Source organism: Canis lupus, chromosome 12, assembly GCF_011100685.1.
Source record: "Canis lupus familiaris isolate Mischka breed German Shepherd chromosome 12, alternate assembly UU_Cfam_GSD_1.0, whole genome shotgun sequence".
Lineage (NCBI taxonomy): Eukaryota > Metazoa > Chordata > Mammalia > Carnivora > Canidae > Canis > Canis lupus.
In genome coordinates, this window is record NC_049233.1 from 33,407,375 (window position 1) to 33,430,716 (window position 23,342).

Sequence of the window (23,342 nt, forward strand, 5' to 3'; positions counted from 1 at the left end):
GTGATGCAGGATATGAGTCAAAGTGCTAGTATTAGTAAGACCAGATAACATCTTCTCTTTCATTACTGGAGCTTTGTTTTAGTGTGATTATGATATAAGTAATATTAGTTTAGTTGATACTAGCTTATTTGTGTTGCTTTTAAGTGAGACAGTGATACGGGTCACTAAAAATAACCCAGTATTTGAATTCTAAATGAACTTTGGATTTTTTCTTCAACAGATTTGATTCCTAGTATATTAAAATAAATTTTCACAATTTGAGTCATTAATTCAGTAAGAATAATGAAAGCAGGTCAAAGAAGTATGCTAAATGCTTGAGTTGAAGACGTTCTCAAGAATAATATAGAATCTTGCTATTCTAAATGTGCTTTGTGTATGGCAGGATGGACAACATTAGTTGCTTGTTAGGATTGCAGGATCTCAGATGCCACTTGAGGGCTACAGAATGAGAATCTGTAATATCCCTAGGATTATGTATGCACATTAGAGTTTGAGAGATACTGATCTGGAACTTTGTCTTTCTTTAACTTTTCTCAGTTTCAGAATTAGCTCTAAAATAATTAAACCCTCCAGCTATTTGTATTTATCTTAGATTTGTTTGCCTTAGATTTTTGTGTAAACTTTAGAACAGATTGGTAGAAGTATTATAAATGATGGAGAGTAACTAGGGGAGGCAACTCTAGCTAGAGTACTCATAGGAGTCCTCTGTGAACAGGTAGTGTGTGAACTGAGGCAACAAAGTGAGGCAGGTATATGAAGACCTAAGGAAGAAACATTTGGGGCAGAAACAGCAACAAATGCAAAGGCACAAAGGCAGGAGAGGGCATATCTAATCATAGTATATGAGTGGGAATGTCATGATGAACTTGAAAGAGTGATTAGGGGCCTTCTCCCTGGGAGTCAGGGTAAACCACTGTCTGCCACATAAAGACTTTAATTTTGTGTCCTCCTATCATTTCCCGAAACTGTCCCCAAATACATTTAATACTCTACTCTTCAGCCATAACAAAGTCCTTTACTGTACCACACCTTTTAGCCTTTGCCAAGAAAGTGTCTTGACATATTCTGTGCCTACTGCTTACTAGTTAGCCTTTAAATTTCAGATCAGGCTTTGCTATCTCTGTGAGATCTGCAGACTTTGTCTCCTTAGTTGGAGACGTTGCCCTTTATGTATATCACCTTATGCTAAAATTGATTACTCCATGTTGTAATTAAGATTTGTCCGTGTTGGGTAACCTGGGTGGCTCAGCAGTTTAGTGCTGCCTTCGGCCCAAGGTGTGATCCTGGAGACCTGGGATCGAGTCCCATGTCGGGCTCCCTGCATAGAGCCTGCTTCTCCCTCTGCCTGTGTCTCTGCCTCTCTCTCTCTCTCTCTCTCTCTCTCTCTCTCTGTTTGTCTCATGGATTAAAAAAAAAATCTTAAAAAAAAAAGATTTGTCTGTGTTGATACATGCAGAGTATTCATTTTCACATTGTATGGTGAGATAATCATACTAGTGTACATTTAAGTTATTTCCAGTCATTTTAGGAATCCATGCTGCTATAAATATTCTGGTACATGCTTCTTAAATACATGTGTGAGTTTCTTTGTAGTGTTTTTCAGCCATATTCGACCGTGACCCAGAGAAAAAACATTTTACAGCAGGACTTGGTTTTCATGTGTACGTGTGTTTATATACATATAACGTACATATAACGTACATTACTGATTTACTTAAAGATTTATTTATTTATTTTAGAGAGAGAGTGTGTGTGTGTTCACACTTGGGGTAGGGGACACAGTGGGAATCCCAAGCAGACTCTGTGCTGAGCTTGAAGACTGATGTGAGGTTTGATGACCCTGAGATCACTACCAAAGCGCAAACTGAGAATCCATCACTTACTCAACTAACTACGCCACTCAGCTCCTGTATGTTACTGATTTTTTTAAAAAAGTTTAACAACTATTCTTACCTTTTGTGTGGTGCACTCATATCTTTTATCCTTTTCTCTTAAAAATAAATACTTGTTAAGATTAAACTAATGGATTGTGACTTGCCATTTAAAATAACTGTTGTAGGTGGCTCAGTTGGTTAAGCATCTGCCTCAGTTCATGATCCCAAGGTTCTGTGATTGAGCCCCACATTGGGCTCCCTGCTCACTGGGGAGCCTGCTTCTCTCTTTCCCTCTGCCTGCTGCTCTACCCTGCTTGTACTCTTTCTCTCTTAGACAAATAAAATCCTAAAACAAACAAACAAACAAACAAAAAACCCCCACCTGCTATAGGGTATGTTATATATGAGTGTTTATGTATACCTGAATATGTCATATTACATATATAAACTGGTCAATCTGTATGTATGTGTGCCTAAGTGTGTTTGTGTGTGCATGTGTGTGTATGTGAGAGAGATTTGTGTGATTGCTGGGTGGAAAGGTTTATTCATCTAGAACTTTACTAGATTTCTTCAAATTGTTTTTTTAAATAGTTATACCTATTTATACTTCGCTTGACTTCCTGAGTCTGGGAACTTAGCTTTTTACCTTTGTGTCTATGGTCTTCTAATAACATTTACTTGGCACAGAGTTGGTAAGTATTCACCAGTAGTTTGGTGAGTCAAAATGAGTATTTCCTACCAATACTTGAATGACTACCATGTTGAGCAGCTTTTTAAAAATCAATTTTAGGTAAATTTTACAAAGCTAATTTTATAGAGTGGAGAACCGAGAGAGGCAGAGACAAAGGGAGAGGGACAAGTAGGCTCCATGTAGAAGCCCGATGTGGGACTCGATCCCAGGACTCCAGGATCATGCCCTGGGCTGAAGGCAGGCACTAAATCGCTGAGCCACCCAGGGATCCCAGCAACCAAACATTTAAATAGAACATGCCCTAGATGTTTGTCAGTTTATAGGTGTCATTTCTCAAATTTAAAAGGATATTTTGGTATAAATTGTGTATGTATAAACTATTTCCTAAGGAATTTTGGAGAGGAATGAGTTTAGTTTTACTGCATTATAATTACTGGCTTCAGTGTTATTTTGCAGATTAACTTTCACCTTTAGAGAAAAAGGATGTACTGAAAACAAGTCTATAAGTATTTTAGAAAGCTTGGTTTTTATTGATATCTCACACTGTATTTTTTTCATAATCAGATGATTTATAAAAAAAGGTATAAACTTCTGAATAGTTGACATAATTGCCAGATAGTACTTTAATTTTTCCATTTTACTTTAATTATACAAGCAATATATGAAAATAATTATAAGAATATTTAAAATTCAAGGATATACTTTCAGAGACATAAAGAATAGTACAACTAAAGCTTTGTATTCTTGTATCCTTAATGTGAGTTTCTCTACACTGATTTTCAGAATTTTTTAACCATGATCCAAAGAATAGTATTTTATAGCACACCTTAGTTCATCTATAACTTTTCTTAATTCAGGGTTATGTTTGGGATTTAACTATGTTGCTATAGGGTTTCTCGAGGCAGACCACATTGTTGCTCATTGTTTCTAACATTTAGTTGATTAAAATATTTTTTCCAATGTGTTTAATGTAAGATGGGGATTGTTGTAGTTTAAAAGAGCATTTTCCCTCACTACTAGTAATCTCATACATGTTTTTATGTTTATAGCCATACGTTTCTTCTTTGAATTATCTGTTCATATCTTTTTGCCTATTTGTCTTTAAGGTTGGTTGTCTGTTTCTTACTAATATCTACATTTCATTGAAAACTCTGATTTTTTGGTAATCTTTTAAGCAATACCTTACATATTTAATGAAGAACTTAATTCTTATTGTGGGATATTACCATTCCTGGTACAAATATGTATGCTAAGTGAAAACTTTTCACATAAATTAGTTTTAAATTCTTAGACAGATTTGGGAAAGTTCCTAGAAAAGCAAAATTAGTAAATTCATTAAAGTTCTTGAAGGTTGATTTATAACCTTGCTGCTTGGTGCCATTTGGAAATTTGAGCTATAAAATTCTTTTTTTTTTTTTTTTTAAGATTTCATTTATTTATTCATGAGTGACACACAGAGAGAGGCAGAGACATAGGTAGAGGGAGAAGTAGGCTCTGTGCAGGAAGCTCGATGTGGGGCTCAATTCCGGGACTCCGGGATCACACCCTGAACGAAAGGCGACGCTCAACCACTGAGCCACCCAGGCATCCCAAGCTATAAAATTCTTTAAGACTCCCATTATAATTGTTTAAAAAATCAGACTACTTTTTAAATGCTGCCATAATATTTATTTTAGTATTTAATATTTGTTTATCTTTGTTTTTTTCTCCTTAATTAGGTCCTCGATGGGCTTCCTGGAATATTGGTGTGTTTATTTGCATCAGATGTGCTGGAATCCATAGAAATCTTGGGGTTCATATATCCAGGGTCAAGTCAGTCAACCTAGACCAATGGACACCAGAACAGATACAGGTAAACATTTCCTTACTGAGATATTATTTACAATATTAAAATGAATATAAAATATTTAACCCTTCTTGCATCTAAGGGTTAACATTGAAATGGAGTATATTAAAGTGGCATGTGCCACAATATAAAATTTGGGTATTACCTGAAATGTCCACTCTCAAATGTTTATATCTTGTTAGGTCTGTAATGAACTCAGTTTTTTTATCTATTCTTATCTAAAATGTTGCTTTTAAAGTCTTTAAAAAATGAATTCCTTTTCCTTGTGTTGATGAAATTTGTCCTTAGAATTCTAGTCTGTTTTTTTTTTTTTTTTCTGTCAGTAGAGGGAGCCTGGGTAAAGATAAAAAATAAACCACCTCTTACCTAAGAACGGACTTGAAAGATTTCCCTTTTATACAGAAGTATAAAGTAATTTTCAAACAGGCCTCAATAGTTGGAACATAGCCCAGTTAGCAATGTTTTAATGGCTGATGTGGACTTGTTTTGAATAGTTTAGCTTTGTTAGAGATAAATTTGAAATTTTAAGGACTTGTCATTTTTACAAAGTGACAGTCTTATTAAAATTTCAAAATCTTATTTTCTGATCCTTAAGATGAATTGCTAAAATAAAAATGTTTATTTCTACTGGTTTTAATTTGTAATTCACAGTGAAATTATACTTCTTTTTCTTAATGCCCTTGAATATCTTCTAGTCAATATGAAGACTAAATACACAAATATATGTAGTTGAACTTCAGTGATATTCATACATACTTCCAATCAGAAAAAAACAAAAAGAACACAGAAACTCATGGATAGGGTGAGGTAAGAGTGAAAGAATAGAATATAATACTGGGGGGAGTGGATCATAAAGATTTGGTTAAAGAGAATAAAACTTCTGTGCTAAAGACATATTTATGCCAAAGTAAATTCTAGATAGAGCCAAGATTTAAATATTAAAAAAAAAAAAAACCTTAGAAGTACTTGAAAAAAATAGCAAAGAGATCTTCAGGCATCTAAGTCAAGCATAATTTATTAAGTTCACTCTTAAATAAGTTTTTGAGGTTTTTATTGGCTGGGGCATAAAAGGAAATATGATACGTTATGTATTTTCCTAATCCTTGAGTAGAAAATTTACTTCTTTTATCAAGGAAGCAGAGCTTTTTGAACATTGCATATAAGGCTATGTTCTTGGTAACATCTCTATAGTAACTGTGGTAACGGGTTTAATAATGTTGTTTCTTAAGTTGTCTTCAAGAAAACGTGAAGTATAGCTTGAAAATATAACTTGGTGTTTGTAATGGGTTATGATGGGTTATGGAGGTACAACACATTCAAGACCCAAAGTGTATTGCCTTTTTAATAGTTCATTTCAGACTAAGGACAAAACATGAAATCCTTGGACAATTCAGTTTTCCAGAAATAATATTTTTTCTCAACTAGGCTGTTAAAAGGAGTTGAAGAGTAGTTTATTTGAGGTTGGGAGCTGTTTTTTTATTTTTATTTTTTTAAAGATTTTATTTATTTATTCATGAGAGATAGAGAGAGAGGCAGAGAGAGACACAGGCAGCAGGGAGAAGCAGGCTCCATGCAGGGAGCCCACTGTGGGACTAGATCCTGGGACTCCAGGATCATGCCCTGGGCCGAAGACAGGCACTAAACCCCTGAGCCACCCAGGGATCCCCTAGCTGTTCTTTTCCTATGTGTGAGAGCAGTTAGAGGGCTGCAGGTATAGTTCATTGGTTTTCTGTGGAATAGGTTATAGTTACATAGCAAGATACTGAATTATTAAAAATGGCAGGCTTTTGAAAACAATTATTAAGTAATATACAGTCTTTGTATTTGAACATTATTTGTATGATTTCAACTGTCAGCTTCTTGAAATAATTATTATTTTGGAACGCAAAACTTTTGATGAGCACTTATCACCAGAGAATGCTCTGTATAGCTTCATATACCAAAGAGCTCCTCTTTCAGTGCTCTGTGATGAGAAACAAGGTTAGATGCACTTACTTAAAAATTAAATGAGTAGGGCAGCCCTGGTGGCCCAGCGGTTTAGTGCTGCCTCCAGCCTAGAGTGTGATCCTGGAGACCCGGGATCGAATCCCATGTCGGGCTCCCTGCATGGAGCCTGCTTCTCCCTCTGCCTGTGTCTCTGCCTCTTCCTCTTTCTCTCTCTCTCTCTCTTTCTCTCTCTCTCTCTCTGTCATGAATAAATAAATAGAATCTTAAAAAAAATAAATGAGTAGACTATGAAGTTTTATTTTTAAAAAAATATAGAGAAGCTTAATCACATAGACAGGGAAGTAAGCCATCCAGTATTCTTGTGGTGGGCCTTGCAAGTATTTGCAAGAAAAGCCAGTTGTTCTTTAAAAATCATCCTGGGACTACTATGCAATATAAATGAGTAAGTAATCGGTGAAGGCCCCAAGGTTCCATTCTATAATGCACAACCTTTATTTTAACCTAGAAAATTTCCAGGCAACTGATTCTAAAAAGGCAGTAGAACAAAGGGATTTATAGAAAGTTGTCTCTAGATAGTCAGACTGCCAGAGTTAGTCCTGACAGGATATTTAACCTCAGGGTACCTGAATTTCTTCACTTATGAAATGGGAATAGTAAGAATGTCTCCTGTGGGTTGCTCTGAGGATCGAATAAGGTAATATGGGGAAAACATTTAGAGTAGTACCTGGCACATTTTAAAGACTCAGTGTTAGCTTATCACTTATTAGTAATATTAGTCCATTTGTTTCATTGTTTAAAACCCTTAGTATTGTTGCCGTGAATCTTTCTGATATTAAGCAATTAGCTTTCTAGTAAATCTATGATGCTAAATGTACTAAGTAAATAAACAGATTGATTCATTATGTAGTATTATTGAGTATAAAGCTTTTTGAAGATATTTGTGAAATATAATTCTTTTTTAGTCGTATTGGATTTTTAAATAAAGATTTTATTTATTCATGAGAGACACACAGAGAGAGGTAGAGACATAGGCAAAGGGAAAAGCAGGCTCCCCTTGGATAATCCAAGGCAGAACTCGATCCCAGGACCCCGGGATCACACCCTGAGCCGAAGGCAGACAGATGCTCAGCCACTGAGCCACTCAGGTGTTGCAGTCATATTGGATGTTAAGGCATTTTTTTTTAAAGATTTTTATTTATTTATTCATAGAGACAGAGAGAGAGAGAGAGAGAGGCAGAGACACAGAGGGAGAAGCAGGCATCATACAGAGAGCCTGACGTGGGACTCGATCCAGGGTCTCCAGGATCAAGCCCTGGGCTGCAGGCGGCACTAAACCGCTGCGCCACCGGGGCTGCCCCTGTTAAGGCATTTTGAGATGGTTAGGTAATGGTATCAGTTGTCTATTGAGGTTGCATGTTATTCAGATTTAAGCATATCCTTTTGCCTGTGATAGTAGGTATGTTCCATATAATCCAACTCTATACTTATGCATTTTATTTTTTACTTAAAAAAATTGAAGTATAATTACAGAGACAACAATTTTACAGATATAACTGAGTTTTATGGGTCTTGGCAAATGTCTGTACTGTGTCACCTAATGAAGACATACAGAACATTTCTATCACCCTAGAAAATTTCCTTGTAACAATTTATACTTATGTTCTCTAGGGGAACCACTACACTGATTTCTGTACCCTTAGGTTGCTATACATTGAGATTTTTATCGTTTGGAGCTTGTTTTTATTAACTCTGACTCCTTTTTTTAAAAATTTTTATTTATTTATGATAGTCACACACCCAGAGAGAGAGAGAGAGAGAGGCAGAGACATAGGCAGAGGGAGAAGCAGGCTCCATGCACCGGGAGCCCGACGTGGGATTCAATCCCGGGTCTCCAGGATCGCGCCCTGGGCCAAAGGCAGGCGCCAAACCGCTGCACCACCCAGGGATCCCTTAACTCTGACTCCTAATTCAGATTAGGAAGAGTGAAGATCACAGTGTAATTTAGTGTTCCTTATTCATAGACATTTTAAAAGAATTTCTTTGATGTAAAAAAAAAGCTTGGGAGGCATTTATTTGTAGAAGTAAGGGAAGTACTTTAGTGCATATACTTCTATCCTGCGTCTTCCCTCACCACTACCCCCAACATTTCATGAAAATCGTGGTTCTAATTTTCAGAGATGATGTTTAGTATTATACTAAACTAAACTACATACTAAACTAAATTTGGTTAGTTATATGTATTTTTAGATCTTTAATTGCAAATGTGGAAACATGATTTAATCTCTGAGCCCAAACTGTTAAATAAAAATGTTCTTTTTTTGTGTGTCTCTGTAAAATGTAACTAAGTTTTGCCTGAAAGCTTATCAGCTGACATTTTATATACACCATATTTATATCATTTATATACATGTTGTGAGTGTGTGAATCAAGTTTTAGGGCATTACCATATCACAGCAGTGTTAGAATTCCTTTATGCTTATTTTTTTAAAAATAATTTATCGATCAGAACTTATTTTGATTTTTATTAGCATGGACATAGATACCTTACGTTTTAATCAAACAAAAATTTTTTAAATTTTATTTTTTAAAGTATTTTATTTATTTATTCATGAGAGACACAGAGAGAGAGAGAGGCAGAGACACAGGCAGAGGGAGAAGCAGGCTCCATGCAGGAAGTCCAATGTGGGACTCCATTCCGGAGTCCTGGGATCACGCCCTGAGCCAAAGGCAGATGCTACCGCTGAGCCACCCAGGCGTCCCAACAAATTTTTTTAAAAATGTAGCTCATGGTTAAGTTAAATGTCTATGATTTTGGGTTTATGGTCAGGCACTTTTCAAATTTTTAGAAAAGACCACTTTGTACTTTTATAAATACTATACTCTCTATTTCTTATTTTGTACTGCTTTGTTAACTTCAAGTATTGATTATCATTTTTTCTCCATTATTTACAAAATTTTAATTACTCATTTTTCAGTGTCTGTATTGAAGGAGTTAAAATGAAGAATACCTTATTTTTATTCCAGGGTAATGGTACTTGTGCTTTCAAGTTGCTTAGCTTGCCTTGTGCAGAGTCTTGTAAATTGGGCTGCCTAATAAAACATCTTAGTGAGATTTTGTCCCATTGCAAAGTGTACTCCATATATTTGGTATTTATCTTCATAACTTTTGGGCCACCTTTAATACTTTATGTATCTATAAATCTTTTAGTAATCTTTCACAGATTGTTTACTACTGACTAGTATAATACTACTTTGTATTTTCTTGGGAACCAAGAACTAAGGCCAAACAACTGAAATTTATTCATTTATAAAATATACTGTGGGGAACTTTACATTTGAAACTGCCCAGTCTCCATAGGCCTATGATTTATCCATAGAGAAATTGTCTACAACATTGTGTAGGCATTTTTACTCCCTCTCATGGTATCTTTACCATTTTTACTCTATCTCTGACTGTATTTTGGCTAGAAGGAAAGGTCTTTAAACTCAACCCTTGTCACATCCTTGTTTACTATTTTAACAAAAGAATAGAAGCTTGCTTTCTTCTCATTCCATGCAACCCCTGAATATTTCTGCTTTGACTTCAGTTTTTTGTTCCCTTGTTTTAGAGGCAGAATGGAAGGTGGTGGTTGCTAGTTTCTGTGCCTTTTATTTTCATTTGCAGCTTTCATTTCTACCTACTTAAAAAAATTATATTCATTTGGAGGCACACGAAAATCTTTCTTCTTTGAAACATATTACACTCTTCTGCCATAAAAAATTCTAATACCATCTTTCCCTCAACATACAGCTCTTGGCTCTGTTGCTCTTGATGAAGCTTTGGAATATAGGTGAGGTCCTGAGCTGACAACCAAGAAAGATGTCTGGTGCAAAATGGTGGTTTTATTAAGGCACGAGGACAGGACCCGTGGGCAGGAAGAGCTGCTGCCCCGGGCCTCTGAGGGGTGGCTGATTATATACCTGGGAGTTGGGAAGGGTTTGAGGATAGCGCACTCTCTACGGAATTTTGGAAGCAAGGTTACCAGGACCTTGAGGGGCTAGCTATTGTTGGGAAAAGGTCACTTAATCCCATTTAATAAAACCTGAGTCATGAGACCTTCAGATGGATATCGGTGGCTATGTGCTTGGAGGATGATTGCCAACATGTATCTTACGGGTTTAGAGATAAAGGAAATTTCTAAAGGAATTTTATATGTTAAAGCAGACTTACAGGCTCCTGGGGGTTGGGCTAAGATTAAGATTGCCTTCTGCCCTTAGCAAAGTATGAATATGGAGGCAGTTGAGTCTGTAGAGGATTGTCCCTTTGCCTGTTTCAAGGACTTGTCAATGTGCTGCCCCAAGCTCCTGCTTTGTCCTCAGCTAGCTCTGTGTTCCCCCATCACTATATTCATTTATTCATTTGTTTAGCCACTGAGGATTTAAGTACTCACAGTGTGCCAGCCACTGTATTCTAGTGACTATCTCTTATCTTCCTTTAGCAGTTGAACTTCTTGAACAGATCTTTACACACTGTTTCATTTCTTTACCTTACTTCTGGCTCTGTTAACTCATTTCTATTTCTATCCTTCTGCTAAATTTGCACTCACAAAGAATACTAGTTATCCCTGATGGCCAAATCCAACTCTCCCTCCTCCTTGGTCTTTCTACTTCACTTGACTATCCACTGCCTTTTTGAAGCTTTTTCTTGGTGAAAGAAGCTAAAGTTACTTCCTGTATCTTTTATTTGGTTTATTTAATCTGTTTGTTTTTAACTACTTCTTTTTCTGCTTTTTTCCCCTATTGCGAATTTTCTACAGTTTTGTCTTCAGTTCTGTTGTTCTTTAGTCTGTCTCCATAGGAGAATTTGTTTACTCTCATGGATTCAGCTGTTATTTTTTTTGTGTAGATGGGTTTTCCCCTGTCTATCCAGTAATGGCTTCTACAGTAAATTTCAGTTCTTTGTTTAGATTGCCTGTTAGAGAGCTTTGGTGTTTGTGGACTTACCATTCTTAAGAAACCTTGGATATCTTTGGCATGAAATCATTGCTAATTTTCCCAAGCATCCATTAAATTGTATATTCTGTGAGGCTGGAAGTTGAATTGGCAGGAGCCAATTCAGTTGATTTATAGCATTGAAATTTCAACTTGGATTCACATATCTCTTCATCTTTGTAAATTCAGTAGTTCTTGTGAAGTCATTAAAATCTTACTACTTTTTTTTTTTTTTTTAAATCTTACTACTTTTTGAAAAATACTTTGATATGAAGCAAAGAAAGCTGGTCAGTTAATGTAATGATAGAATTTAGGAGAAAGGAATAGATATGACCAGGCATGGAGTTTTAAATTTTTTTTTTGGCCAGGTAACATTATACATTTGAGTAGAATAAAGAATAGAGTCATCAAAATTAACTGTTGCTCTATAGCGCATCAGTAAAACCTCTGTATGTTTCATATGGAAACAGGAAAAAAGGATTTATGAGATTATTTCAATGTAGGAAATTTTGACCATAGTCATTATTATTAATGGGTAGCATTTGTAAATGTTAAGATTAATAGATGCCTACTAACCTGCAACTTGACACATTTAAAATTTAAATAATTATCTAGTGGTCCAGATTGGTTTCTTAGTTACGTCATTGTTCAAATTAATCTAGTGTTCGATGTCCTCTGGTTCTTCTTTCTTTCATGTGCCTCTCTGTTCCATCAGTTCTTAATTCCTTTGTTGCTTCTGTTGCTTTCCACTCTCTTTTCTCCTGCCATGTCCTTGGCTTTCACTTATTCCTGATCTTCGTACCACTGTCACCTCTCCATCACTTTTACATACCACATTCAGAATAATCTTTCTGGAACACTGCTTTGGTCATTTGACTTCTCTTCTAAGAGATTTGTATTGGTTCTCCTATGAGAATTGTAAAAGTTTTATTTTCCTTAAATTGGTAATCATATACCTCTGCCATCTGGCTTTGTCCTGTGTCTTTGATCTTACTCCAGATGCTTAACAGTAGATCGCTTTGACTGTATATACAGACAGCTGTTCCTGTTGAATTATTCTGGCGGTGTGTTCTTGCTTTTTGTTTTGGTTCTGCTGTTGTCATTTTTTGGAAATGTTTTCTGCATATTCCTTTTTTCAAACCAAATCCTTCCCATTCTTTAAAACCCAGTTAAATCCCTACTAATAAAGCTTCTTCAACTATTGGTTGTGCCTAGTTACCTACTACCATATATTGTTATTTACCTTTGTGCATGTCTGTTAATTGTAACCTTCCAGTAGCTAGAAACTTTATCATATATGTATTTGTAGTCTTTGTGATGGCCACCACAGTGGTGAGAACACAGTATGTCCTTAATTTTATAATGGCACACTGAGAACAGTCTTTGGTTTGATATAATTCTGTGAGATAATGTTTCCTGTATTTACCAATGAATGGGGAGAATGGAGAAAAAGAAAAAAAAATCAAGCATATGCCCCCAATTTGTCCTATATTATTTATACAGTGTCTTTTTTCATTTCTTTACCTCTGTCCTTTTCTTCCCTTGTTCCTATATATATGTTTAAATTCCTCAAATATAGCAGCCATAGGAGTATGACTTAAGCTAGTGTGTGGAAGTTCTAAGGTAATATATTCAGGTACTGGAAAGGCAGTACTTTCCAATATTTCAAACCATCTAAAACTGAAATTGATTGCCTTGGAAAGTAATGAGTTTGCCATTACTGGAATGTCTTTTGCAGAGGCTGGACAACCACTTGGAAATCTGTAGCTGGGATTCAAGCATTGAATGGGCAGATGAGGACTAGTTTTAAATGACTGAAGTATCTCCCATTCTTAAGAGTCTTTGATTGTATGTTTAGTCTTCTTTGGTTACCACAGCAATTCAAAAAACATCTTCATTATTTGTATTAATGGCATGTTACAAGTTAGAGATCTGATTCAACTTTTTCCTAAAAGTAAAATCACTGTATAGGAAAGAAATTCCTGCTCTCTGGATAAATCATAAAAATGTGACAAGATTCTCAGGTTAAGTCTGAAAGACAAGTTCTAAGAATGTTTTGAACAAACGTTTTTGGTCTTTATATATTCTCTCATAAGAAAAAAAAGTCACTAGCTAAATGGATACAGATTTCTCTTTTAACCTTGTTATTCTTAGAAATACCTGGTATAAGGTAACTTGGTAACCCTTAGTTTAATTAGCAATATATTTGTCATACATGCTTGTCTTAATTTAAACTTTTGATCTGTCTTAGGAAAAAAAAATGTCCTTAGGAAGCTGAAATTACAGATTTTCACTAATACTCATCAGTAAGTTTTACTGTGTCCTATGACCTCAGATTGAATTCTTAATCAGCCCAAATATAGGGAGAATAGGCAAAAGATAATTAATAGGTACTTTAAATATTTCTCTATTGTTAAAAAAGTAATTAAAATTATAGGTACTTCTTGTATTTGTGATCATGCTGTGCCCATCTTCACTATTAAAATTGGGATGTAAAAGATTATAAAAAGTAGGGGATGAAAGTGGCTAAATATATTGAGGAAGTTTTCTCCTCCTTGATCCTCTGATATTGTGTATTTCAGGTTAAAGTTATGATACATTCATTCTTTAAAAACATATGATTTTGTGAAATAAAATTGCAGTTGATAGAAATACAGCATTCCTGTAAGGTACCTCTGCCATCCTTAAAAAATAGAAAACTGGAACTAAAATATTCATAGATAGTTGAAACTTAAATTTAACTTGAAACGTGCAGTTGTGCAGGTTTGTTTTAATTTATCATATCATTTTTAAGTTGTTAAAGGAGGGTAAGGTAAGTTATGATTTCCATGGGAGTTCTGCAGAGGAGAAAGATGCACTAAATAAAACATATTAAGATTAATTTTACCTGTTTTCATTTTTGTTAATGAGACTACTTAATGAAAGTGTAAAAGAATACAACTGGCTTATATTATATTTTTGTCACACAACAGTGGAGTACCTGTAAGAATGTTGTTCTACCTTGCTTTGTAGCCCCTGTAGTCTTCTTGTGCTTAAGGTTTATATGGTATTTCTTCATGCTTTTGTGTTTAACTGATCTATATCGTTAAATATAAATAGGTTTCTTTTTAGACAAGAAATACCTTGTGGTATCCTCTTTCAAGTATGTAGTTTCAAATTTTCTTTTTAATTTCAGTGACTTTTTACAATTATTTTTTCGGTATTCTGTCTCCTTGTTTGCGTTTTCTTCCTCAGGGACTCTCTTACATGTATGTTGGATTTTCGTTGCCTAGCTCCAGTAATTTGTCACTTTCTCTTGGATCCTTTTTACTCCTTTTTTTGTGATTAAAAACGTTTTCATCTTTTGTCTCTCTAGTTTTGATAGGCCATTATTCTGTTTATTTTTCTCATGTTCCATTTTATTTCATATTCATTTCTGAAATATTTTTCCTTTTATTTCTAATTCTTTCCTGAGTTTTCATTTTAATTCTGAATATTTCTAATTTCTTTTTTTAAATTAAATTTTTTTTTATTTTTAACTAATTTCTGTACCCAACATGAAGCTCGAACTTAAAAGTCCCTAGATCGAGAGTCATGGTCTCCACCAACGGATCCAGCAGGTGTCCCTGAATATTTCTGACTTCTGATTTAGTTGTTCTTTCATAACTTCACATACCTTTTAACTCATTTTACATGTTATTTCATATCATGCATATGTTTTTTGGCTTATTCTGAATTAGTAGGTGTACGGTTTTGTTTTTTTTTTTTAATTTTTATTTATTTATGATAGTCACACAGAGAGAGGGAGAGAGAGAGAGAGAGAGAGAGGCAGAGACACAGGCAGAGGGAGAAGCAGGCTCCATGCACCAGGAGTCCGATGTGGGATTCGATCCCGGGTCTCCAGGATCGCGCCCTGGGCCAAAGGCAGGCGCTAAACCGCTACGCCACCCAGGGATCCCAGGTGTACGGTTTTGATCTGTTTTCTGAGCATTTTCGTTCTAGAGTGGTTTCATTGTAGAGATGTTATTCTGCTTCATATTCTCTTCTTCTAATAACTTCATATGAGATTTGACCTTGATTCTTTTCTGTTGATCTTTTTTGTGTGATATTAGTTTTCTTTACTTTTATTTAGTTTTTATAGATTTTATTTATTCACAAGAGACACAGAGAGAGGCAGAGACATAGGCAGAGGGAGAAGCAGGCTCTTTTAAAAAGGACTTGATATTCAAGATAGCTTTTCTGACTGCACAGACCTCTCCCTTCAGTGATTTTTGTGTAATGTTTAAAAAATAAGGCCACTTGTTTTCTGAGATTATTTTTACTCTCTTCCTTCTCCCACGTTTTTTTCTTTTTAAAGATTTTATTTATTCATGAGAGACAAACAGAGAGAGGCAGAGACACAGGCAGAGAGAGAAGCAGGCTCCATGCAGGGTGCCTGATGTGGGACTTGATCCTGGGTCTCCAGGATCACACCCTGGGCTTAAGGCGGTGCCAAACCACTGAGCCACTGGGACTGCCCCACCCCCCTTTTAAAGATTTTATTTATTTATTCATGAGAGAGAGAGGCAGAGACACAGGCAGGGAGAGAAGCAGGCTCCATGCAGGGAGCCCAACCTGTGTGCCTCGATCCCGGGTCTCCAGGATCACACCCTGGGCCCAAGGCGGCGCTAAACCGCTGAGCACCCAGGCTGCCCCCTTCTCCTTTTATCTGTTCTTTCTTTCTTTGAGGGAGGGAGGGAGGGAGGGAGGGAGGGAGGGAGGGAGGGAGGGAGGGAGGGAGGGAGGGAGGGAGGGAGGGAGGGAGGGAGGGAGGAAGGAAGGAAGGAAGGAAGGAGGAAGGAAGGAGGAAGGAGGGAGGGAAGGGGGAGGGAGGGAGGGGGAGGAGGGAGGGAGGGAGGAGGGAGGGAGGGAGGGAGGGAGGGAGGGAGGGAGGAGGGAGGGAGGGAGGGAGGGAGGAAGGAAGGAAGGAAGGAAGGAAGGGAAGGAAGGAAGGAAGGAAGGAAGGAAGGAAGGAAGGAAGAAGGGAAGGGAAGGGAAGGGGGAAGGGAAGGGAGGGAAGGGAAGGGAAGGGAAGGGAAGGGAAGGAAAGGGAGGAGGGAAGGGAAGGGAAGGAAGGAGGAAGGGAAGGGAAGGGAAGGGAAGGGAAGGAAGGGGGGAAGGGAAGGGAAGAGGGGAGGGGAGAGGGGAGGGGGGAGGGAGGGAGGTGAGGGAGGGGCGGGGAGGGGAGGGGAGGGGAGGGAGGGAGGGAGGGAGGGAGGGGACGGAGGGAGGGAGGGAGGGAGGGAGTGAGGGAGGGATGGAGGCCGGAGACGTGAAGGAAGGAAGGAAGGTAGGGAGGGATGGAGGGGAGGAGGTGAGGGAGGAAGGAGAGGACTGGACTTAGTCATTTCCTTCCTTCCTTCCTTCCTTCCTTCCTTCCTTCCTTCCTTCCTTTCTTTCTTTCTTTCTTTCTTTCTTTCTTTCTTCTCTTTTCTTTTGCCTTCCTGCCTGCCTGCCTTCCTTCCTTCCTTCCTTCCTTCCTTGTTTTGAAATCTTTCCTAGGACTTTTCCTCAGGGTGGAACTCTGTCCTTGCAGGGAAATTTGGTGGTTATGAGAACTCATAGGGGCTAGAGTGTGTGTGTGTGTGTGTCCCCACCCCTATTTTAAGTTTATTATAGACCATTTGTGCATATTTGCTATTGGATTGGGTAGAAATGCTTTTCAGTTTCATGTGCTTTCTGCAGACTGGTTCACCATAATTTCCAATTTGTATCTTTTCACTATTTTAGTGTTCTGTTTTCAGATCCACTTGGCTCCCTATTAGTTGCAGAGATCATTCCATTCAGTGGTTGTTAGTGCTTTGTCTCTACCTCATAGCATTTAGGGTTTATGGGGATACTCTGTCCCTAAGTTTTATTGAAAATATTGTCCATGAGGTTTTGGTTTTTCTATTTAGTGACCCCCCCCCTTTTTTTGGGGGGGGCGAGATGCTTCTGGGAGCTTTAAAAACTGTCATTGCTATTATAGAATTCCTCTGACAAGCAATATTTTTATAGAATAAAATTCCAGTTTAAAAAAAATAGCTAATTTGAAGAGCTCCATGATTTAACCGCATCTGACCCTGTATCTGACCCTGTATATGTTAGAACATTATTTACTCTCTCAAGGTTTTGACTCTTAGATAAATTTTCATAGAACCAGGCACATAATAAGCTTTCAGTATACAACCTTTGATACATGATTATTCAAGAAAATTCCCAAATAACTGTCTTCATATTTTGTGGGAGGAGTGCTCATTATTAATTCTATCAAGCTGACCAAAATTCTCAAATCATAGCATAGATGGTCAACTTTTTTTTTTTTTTTTTAATTTATGATAGAGAGAGAGAGAGAGAGAGAGAGAGAGAGGCAGAGACACAGGCAGAGGGAGAAGCAGGCTGCATGCACCGGGAGCCCGACGTGGGATTCGATCCCGGGTCTCCAGGATTGTGCCCTGGGCCAAAGGCAGGTGCCAAACCGCTGCGCCACCCAGGGATCCCTCAGGTAGTTTTCATAATGTGTTCAGGGTTCATCCATACTGTAGCATGTACCAATATTTCATTCCTTTTATTGTTGTGTAATAATATTCCATTATGTGAATATACCACAGTTTATTTACCCATTCACCAAATTGGACATTTGGGTTGTTTCCACTTTTTTTGAGAAGAAGGGTTATTCCCAGTATTTACACTGTTAAATAGAAGTGGTGAGAGCGAGATTCTTATTTGTTCTTATTTGGTCAACTTTTAAAATTGATTGAGATTCAACTTCTGCTGGCTCCTTGCCAGGATCATTAAATGTGTCATCAAAGAAGAGCAGAGCAAGGGGGCAGCTTACAGAGTTGGGTCTGTGTATTGCCTATATGTGTAGAGTGAGGTGAAGAAAGAAATGTGATGCTGTCTGTAACAAAATTTAATCTGTGAAGTTTAATAAGAGTTTTGCAATTTTAAGCAATCCATTTGAGAAAAAGTTACATTATTTTGAATTTGTGCAGGATTATGCACTGTATTTTCCTTTTAATTTTTAAATTGTTTTTAAGGTTATTAAAAAGTCAGTGATAGTTTTTAGAATTCCCTTTTCTAGTAACTGGCTATAGTTCTTGGGTCAAAGCAATGAACAAAATGGTAAGGGACAGTACCCGTAGATAGAACTGGGACAGTACCACTAAAGGAGTACTAAGCTATTTGAAGGAAAAGACTTTATCTGTCCATATAGACTGCTGTATTTGGCTTTATCTGTCCATATAGACTGCTGTATTTGCTGTATTTGGTAGGAAATTGTTATGTGGCAAATAATGATCCTGTATGAATAGATCATCTGGAAATATTATTATTATTATTAATTTCATTGCATATAATACTTTAGAGGTGTAGTCACTGCTCTTCCCTGCTTTATATGAATATAATGATGATAGAAGATAGCAGGCATAGTCAAAGGCTGGGACTCTGTAGACCTGGGTTCTAGTTTTGGCTTTGTTAACTAAATGGTTGTGTAATCTCAGGAAGTTACTTAGTAGAGGCTCCTTTTTCTTTTTCTTTTTTTTTTTTTAAATCATCAACATTAGTGCTATGGTTAAGTTTTCAACTTATTTTAAAGATGTCTCATTACTATTTTTATAGTGACCTTTCTTTGCTTATGAATTTCTAGAAGCATACTACAGTGTACACAAGGCCTTCTAGGCAGAAAGATGGAGAAAGCATGTCACATTTGAGAAAGTGAGGCAGTTTTTTGTGACCAGAGTATTGGGTGAAGTTATGTGTCAACAGGAGATGAAGGTGAAAGTTGCAGTGGGGTTGTTGGTTTGGTCTTGATCCTGTCAGTGATGGCCTGTGAGGATAGGGACAGAACAGGAGCTCTTAAAATGTTTTAAGTTGAAGAGAGATATTTAATGTTATCTTCCTTTTAAAAACCAAAATATGATGGGCTTGTTGCTGCAATGGCCTAAGCAGTGGTTGACTAGATCTTGTACTAAAGTGGTAGCAGTGGGGCTGATTAACAGGGGTAGGCTGTAACAAATATTTAAGAGTTAGAATCACTAAGACTTCTGACAGAAGAGGGAAGAGAGTCCAGGATGACTCCTGAGCTGGGCCTTAAGCACCTAGGATGAAAGTAGACATTTATTCCTGAACTTCAAATGGTATGGGTTTCATAGGAAGTACAGATTACAAAAGACTGTGAAGTGAAGCTTTTCCAACTTTGTCATAATAGTGTTTAATTTTACTGCTTTAAAAAAATATATTCTCTGAATTAGTAACAACTAGCAAATGCTGCAACAGATAAGTTCTGAGAATATCTAGAAAATGTGAAAAATATGAAAACTGGTACCTCTAACTCCACATCATCATTTAAGATTTTTAATTTTTAAATATGTGTGGTTTACTTACTTTGTTTTTGAAAATAACAATTAAAACAGAAAGAGAACAATTCCCCTAAAACACAATTTTATGAAGACTGAAGGAATGGACTCTGTATTAAATATTTACAAAGAGTTCCTGAGACCAAAAATGGTGGCCCTTCTTTTCCAGCAGCTGGAATCCAAAAGATCTTGAAACCAGTCCTGAAAAGCTTGCTCCTATGCAAGAAATCCTGTGGCTTTTGAGAGGAAGATAGAGAACTATGCTGGAAAATTTCAAGTGGTAGTAGAGGTGAGTCACTGACATGAAGAATTTGTCCAGGGACTACAAATACTCATTTTCTCTTTCTAATTAACACTTAAAATATTTATATACAGTCAGATAAGGCAGTTTGAAAATCTTAGTCTTTGTGTTCTAAAAATTTTAATGAGTAGAAAATAGTAGAATAAGTATAATCCCTCACCCACATAAAAATAAATATGTTGAAGTTTTAAGAAGCAAAAAAGATACATTCAGTGATATAACTTTAGCAGCAATTCTGTTTATTTAGGATGATGATGATATCAGGAAAAGCTATGATAAGTAAGTGCCATATTTATACTTTGTATCTTGAATGTAAGATATACTTGGATGGGATTTTTTTTAAATGTATTAATTTGATTTGATTCATAACCTCTTTGTTAACTAGAACACTTTGTTCTCCTAGTATGAGTGGAGGATACCAATGACAGGGAAGTCAACTTGCTCTGATTCATATGCTGCTTAAATACCCTAACTAAGCTTCCTCTGGATAATATTTTATTTAGAAACAATGCAGGATTAGTAAGTCCCCCTTAATTATTTTACTGTTTTGGGGAGTGAGAAATATATGGACAAACTTCAAAGGATACAAAAAGTGTAAAGTGAATAGTTTTCCTCCTATTTCCATCACTCAGACATCCAATTTGCCTCCATAGAAACAACTGTATTTATTAGTTTCTTGTATACTTTTCCTGAAGCATATAGTTTTAGCTGTTTTCATATCCTTACATAGTAATTCTTTACCTTGTAGATGAGATTCCCTCCCACATCAGTTCCTTAGAAAATTGGATAGAAGAGTTCCAATTTATGTAGTTTTACCTTTCTTCCTCCAGATTTACTGTAGACATGTGGTACCTTTCCATTATACACCCACATATAAGATTCTGCTGATTATTTTAATATTTTGTATTTTTGCCATTGGGAATTGGATCTGATTGCCACATTAGAACCTCGTCAGTCATTTACAACAGAGCAATTAGTGATCTCAGTCCTTTATATTGTAGCTGCTGTTCTTTTCCCCCAATTATTCCTTTTTTTTTAAATTGCCAGTGAACTGCAAAAGGCAAGTCAGTACACACACAAAATTTTTGAAAACTATTCAGGTAGCTTCCTGAAGTAATACATTAGTGTGAATTGTAACTTAATTATAAGTGACTGTTGACCAGGTAGGTACTTCTTAGTGTCTGAGGGAGAAAGTGCATGAAACATTATGGAGACGGTAGGAGGTAGGTCCTAAGAAAGGAGAGAGGATGCACACGATGAAAGAGTAGGGAGGTCCAAGGAGCCATGGTTCTTAAATGTAGCTGCTCAACCTGGACTGCACTGTACTTAGCTTTACTTGAGCTAACACAGGTAGAAGTTATATCCTGAAGTAATTTTATCAGTTAGTTGGATTCAACAAGAGCTCTGCTTTCCAAGAATTTGGAAAACTAAAGAAAGGGAAACTATATGTTGGCAAATTTCCTGTAACATTTGTTTGCCTACTTATTGGTTCTGCCTATTTTCTTTATATCTATTCCCACTTTTGTGACATTTGTTACTTTTTAAAGTTATTTTTATTATTCTTTTATTGAAGTACAATTGACATAATATTACATTAATTTCAGGAGTACAGCATAGTCATTTGACAACTCTATGTTATACAATGCTTACTGCAAGTCTAGCTACTACTATCTGTCACTGGTTTTTGTATGTTTTAGTTAATTAAATTGTACAAAGCCCATAAATAAATGCCAATTTAAACTTTAAATTGACAACCACAATTTGCTTTAGTCTCTGTAAAACATTAGAAACTTAGAACTCATTTAGGATATAGCTTTTATTGTTTTTAGTGCAAAAACTAGGATTGGGTAAATGTTTTCTTCTTAGAAAGTTTCAGAAATTCAGCATCATATATTTCAGCATTCCAGTTCAAATAATAATTTTTGAAATTGAATCTCAGGTGACATATGAATCTTTGAGCAGGTGTTGTTCTATATATTAGATTATGTGGAGAAACTAAAAACACAAAGATTATGGATTGACAAGGACAAAATACTTTTAACAGTAGGTTTTGAGGCTCTTAAGTGTGATTTATTATACCATTTTCAGGTGAAGCCTCCCTGTGCAATTTTAATGGTGGCTATTTGGGATGAAGATGGTTCAAGCAAAAAGTACAATATAAAATTGATCTTTCTTAGGAGCATACAGTGTATAAAATAAGGACAGATTGAATTTGAAAGTGGACAATAACTAGTACTAATTTTGAAATGTGTACTACCTAAACGGCATTTATCCTAATTATGAAGTACACATTTCACTTACTCTTCAATATAAATATATACTTTTCTTAAAGTAAAAATGCATATTGACTTTTTATTTATTATATTCTTAAAATCATTTCATTGTCAAGAATTTCAGTATATTTTCTGCTCACTTAATGTTTGTTTTTTTAAAAAATCTAATTTTAAGATGAACTATACTTTAAGTAAAAACCTATTTTAAAATATTTTTAAAAAGTAGAAATTTTGACAAGTAATTAGTCCTCTTCCCCCCTTTTTCATGTTTGAAGTGTGAGAGAAAGAAAAGAAATTACTCACAGGATTACATGCCTTCCATAAAACCAAAGAATTTTGAAAATTGGTAAACTTAAAAATTTTTAATGGTCTGTTTGGTACTCTTACAAGTATTCCTCCTTTTGGAGAAGTGAAAATAGATTTGGAAATTTAAAGTGTTTCAGAATGGTGCATATTAGGTTCTGGCTTGATATCCAGGAAGCTAGATGACAGAAGTTAAAGTAGCTAGTTCATTACCTATAACTTAAGTCTCACTGGAGTTAAAAACATAAAATAAAATATAAAACTTACTTTTTAATAGTAGTATATTTCCCTTCCCCCACTTTTTTGCAACCAGTCCACCACTTATCTCAGCTCTGGAAAACTGAATGATAAATTACCAAAGAATAAGCAACTAAAATTCTCCTTCCTAACAGTGCATTTTGCTAAAGCATTTTGGTTGAGAGAACCTAAAAGAAAAGCAATAATGTTTTAATAACAGGAACGATGTTTTAATAGTGGAAGCAATACATACAGAACTCTATTTTGTGGTGAAATTTCCTGGACACTTATTTTGGTTAGCCTGGTGATAAGGATTGGGACTAGGGAGCTTGATCCTAGTCTCAACTCTGAAACTGATTCATTGTATTACTTTAGAGAAATCATATAACTTTTTTTGTGCTTCAGTTTCTGTACCTGTAAAATGAAAGCAGCCTCTAAAGCAAAGAGCTTAGTGTTTGTAAGTCCTGCAGGACATAGTCCCCAGTTCCAGTTCTCCATTGGATGCAGCCAGACATATCTGAACTCCTGAGGGCTGATATTGGTTA

The 23,342-nt window shown here is 36.2% G+C and overlaps 1 protein-coding gene across 1 annotated transcript in view; it reads left to right on the forward strand.

Moving 5' to 3' along the window:
* Positions 1-23,342, forward strand: part of SMAP1 (small ArfGAP 1) — a 177,426-nt gene that overhangs the window by 39,983 nt on the left and 114,101 nt on the right. Inside the window, exon 2 of the mRNA NM_001097558.1 lies at positions 4,284-4,417. Coding sequence (NP_001091027.1) covers positions 4,284-4,417 — 134 coding nt within the window. The remainder of the gene's footprint in view (positions 1-4,283; positions 4,418-23,342) is intronic.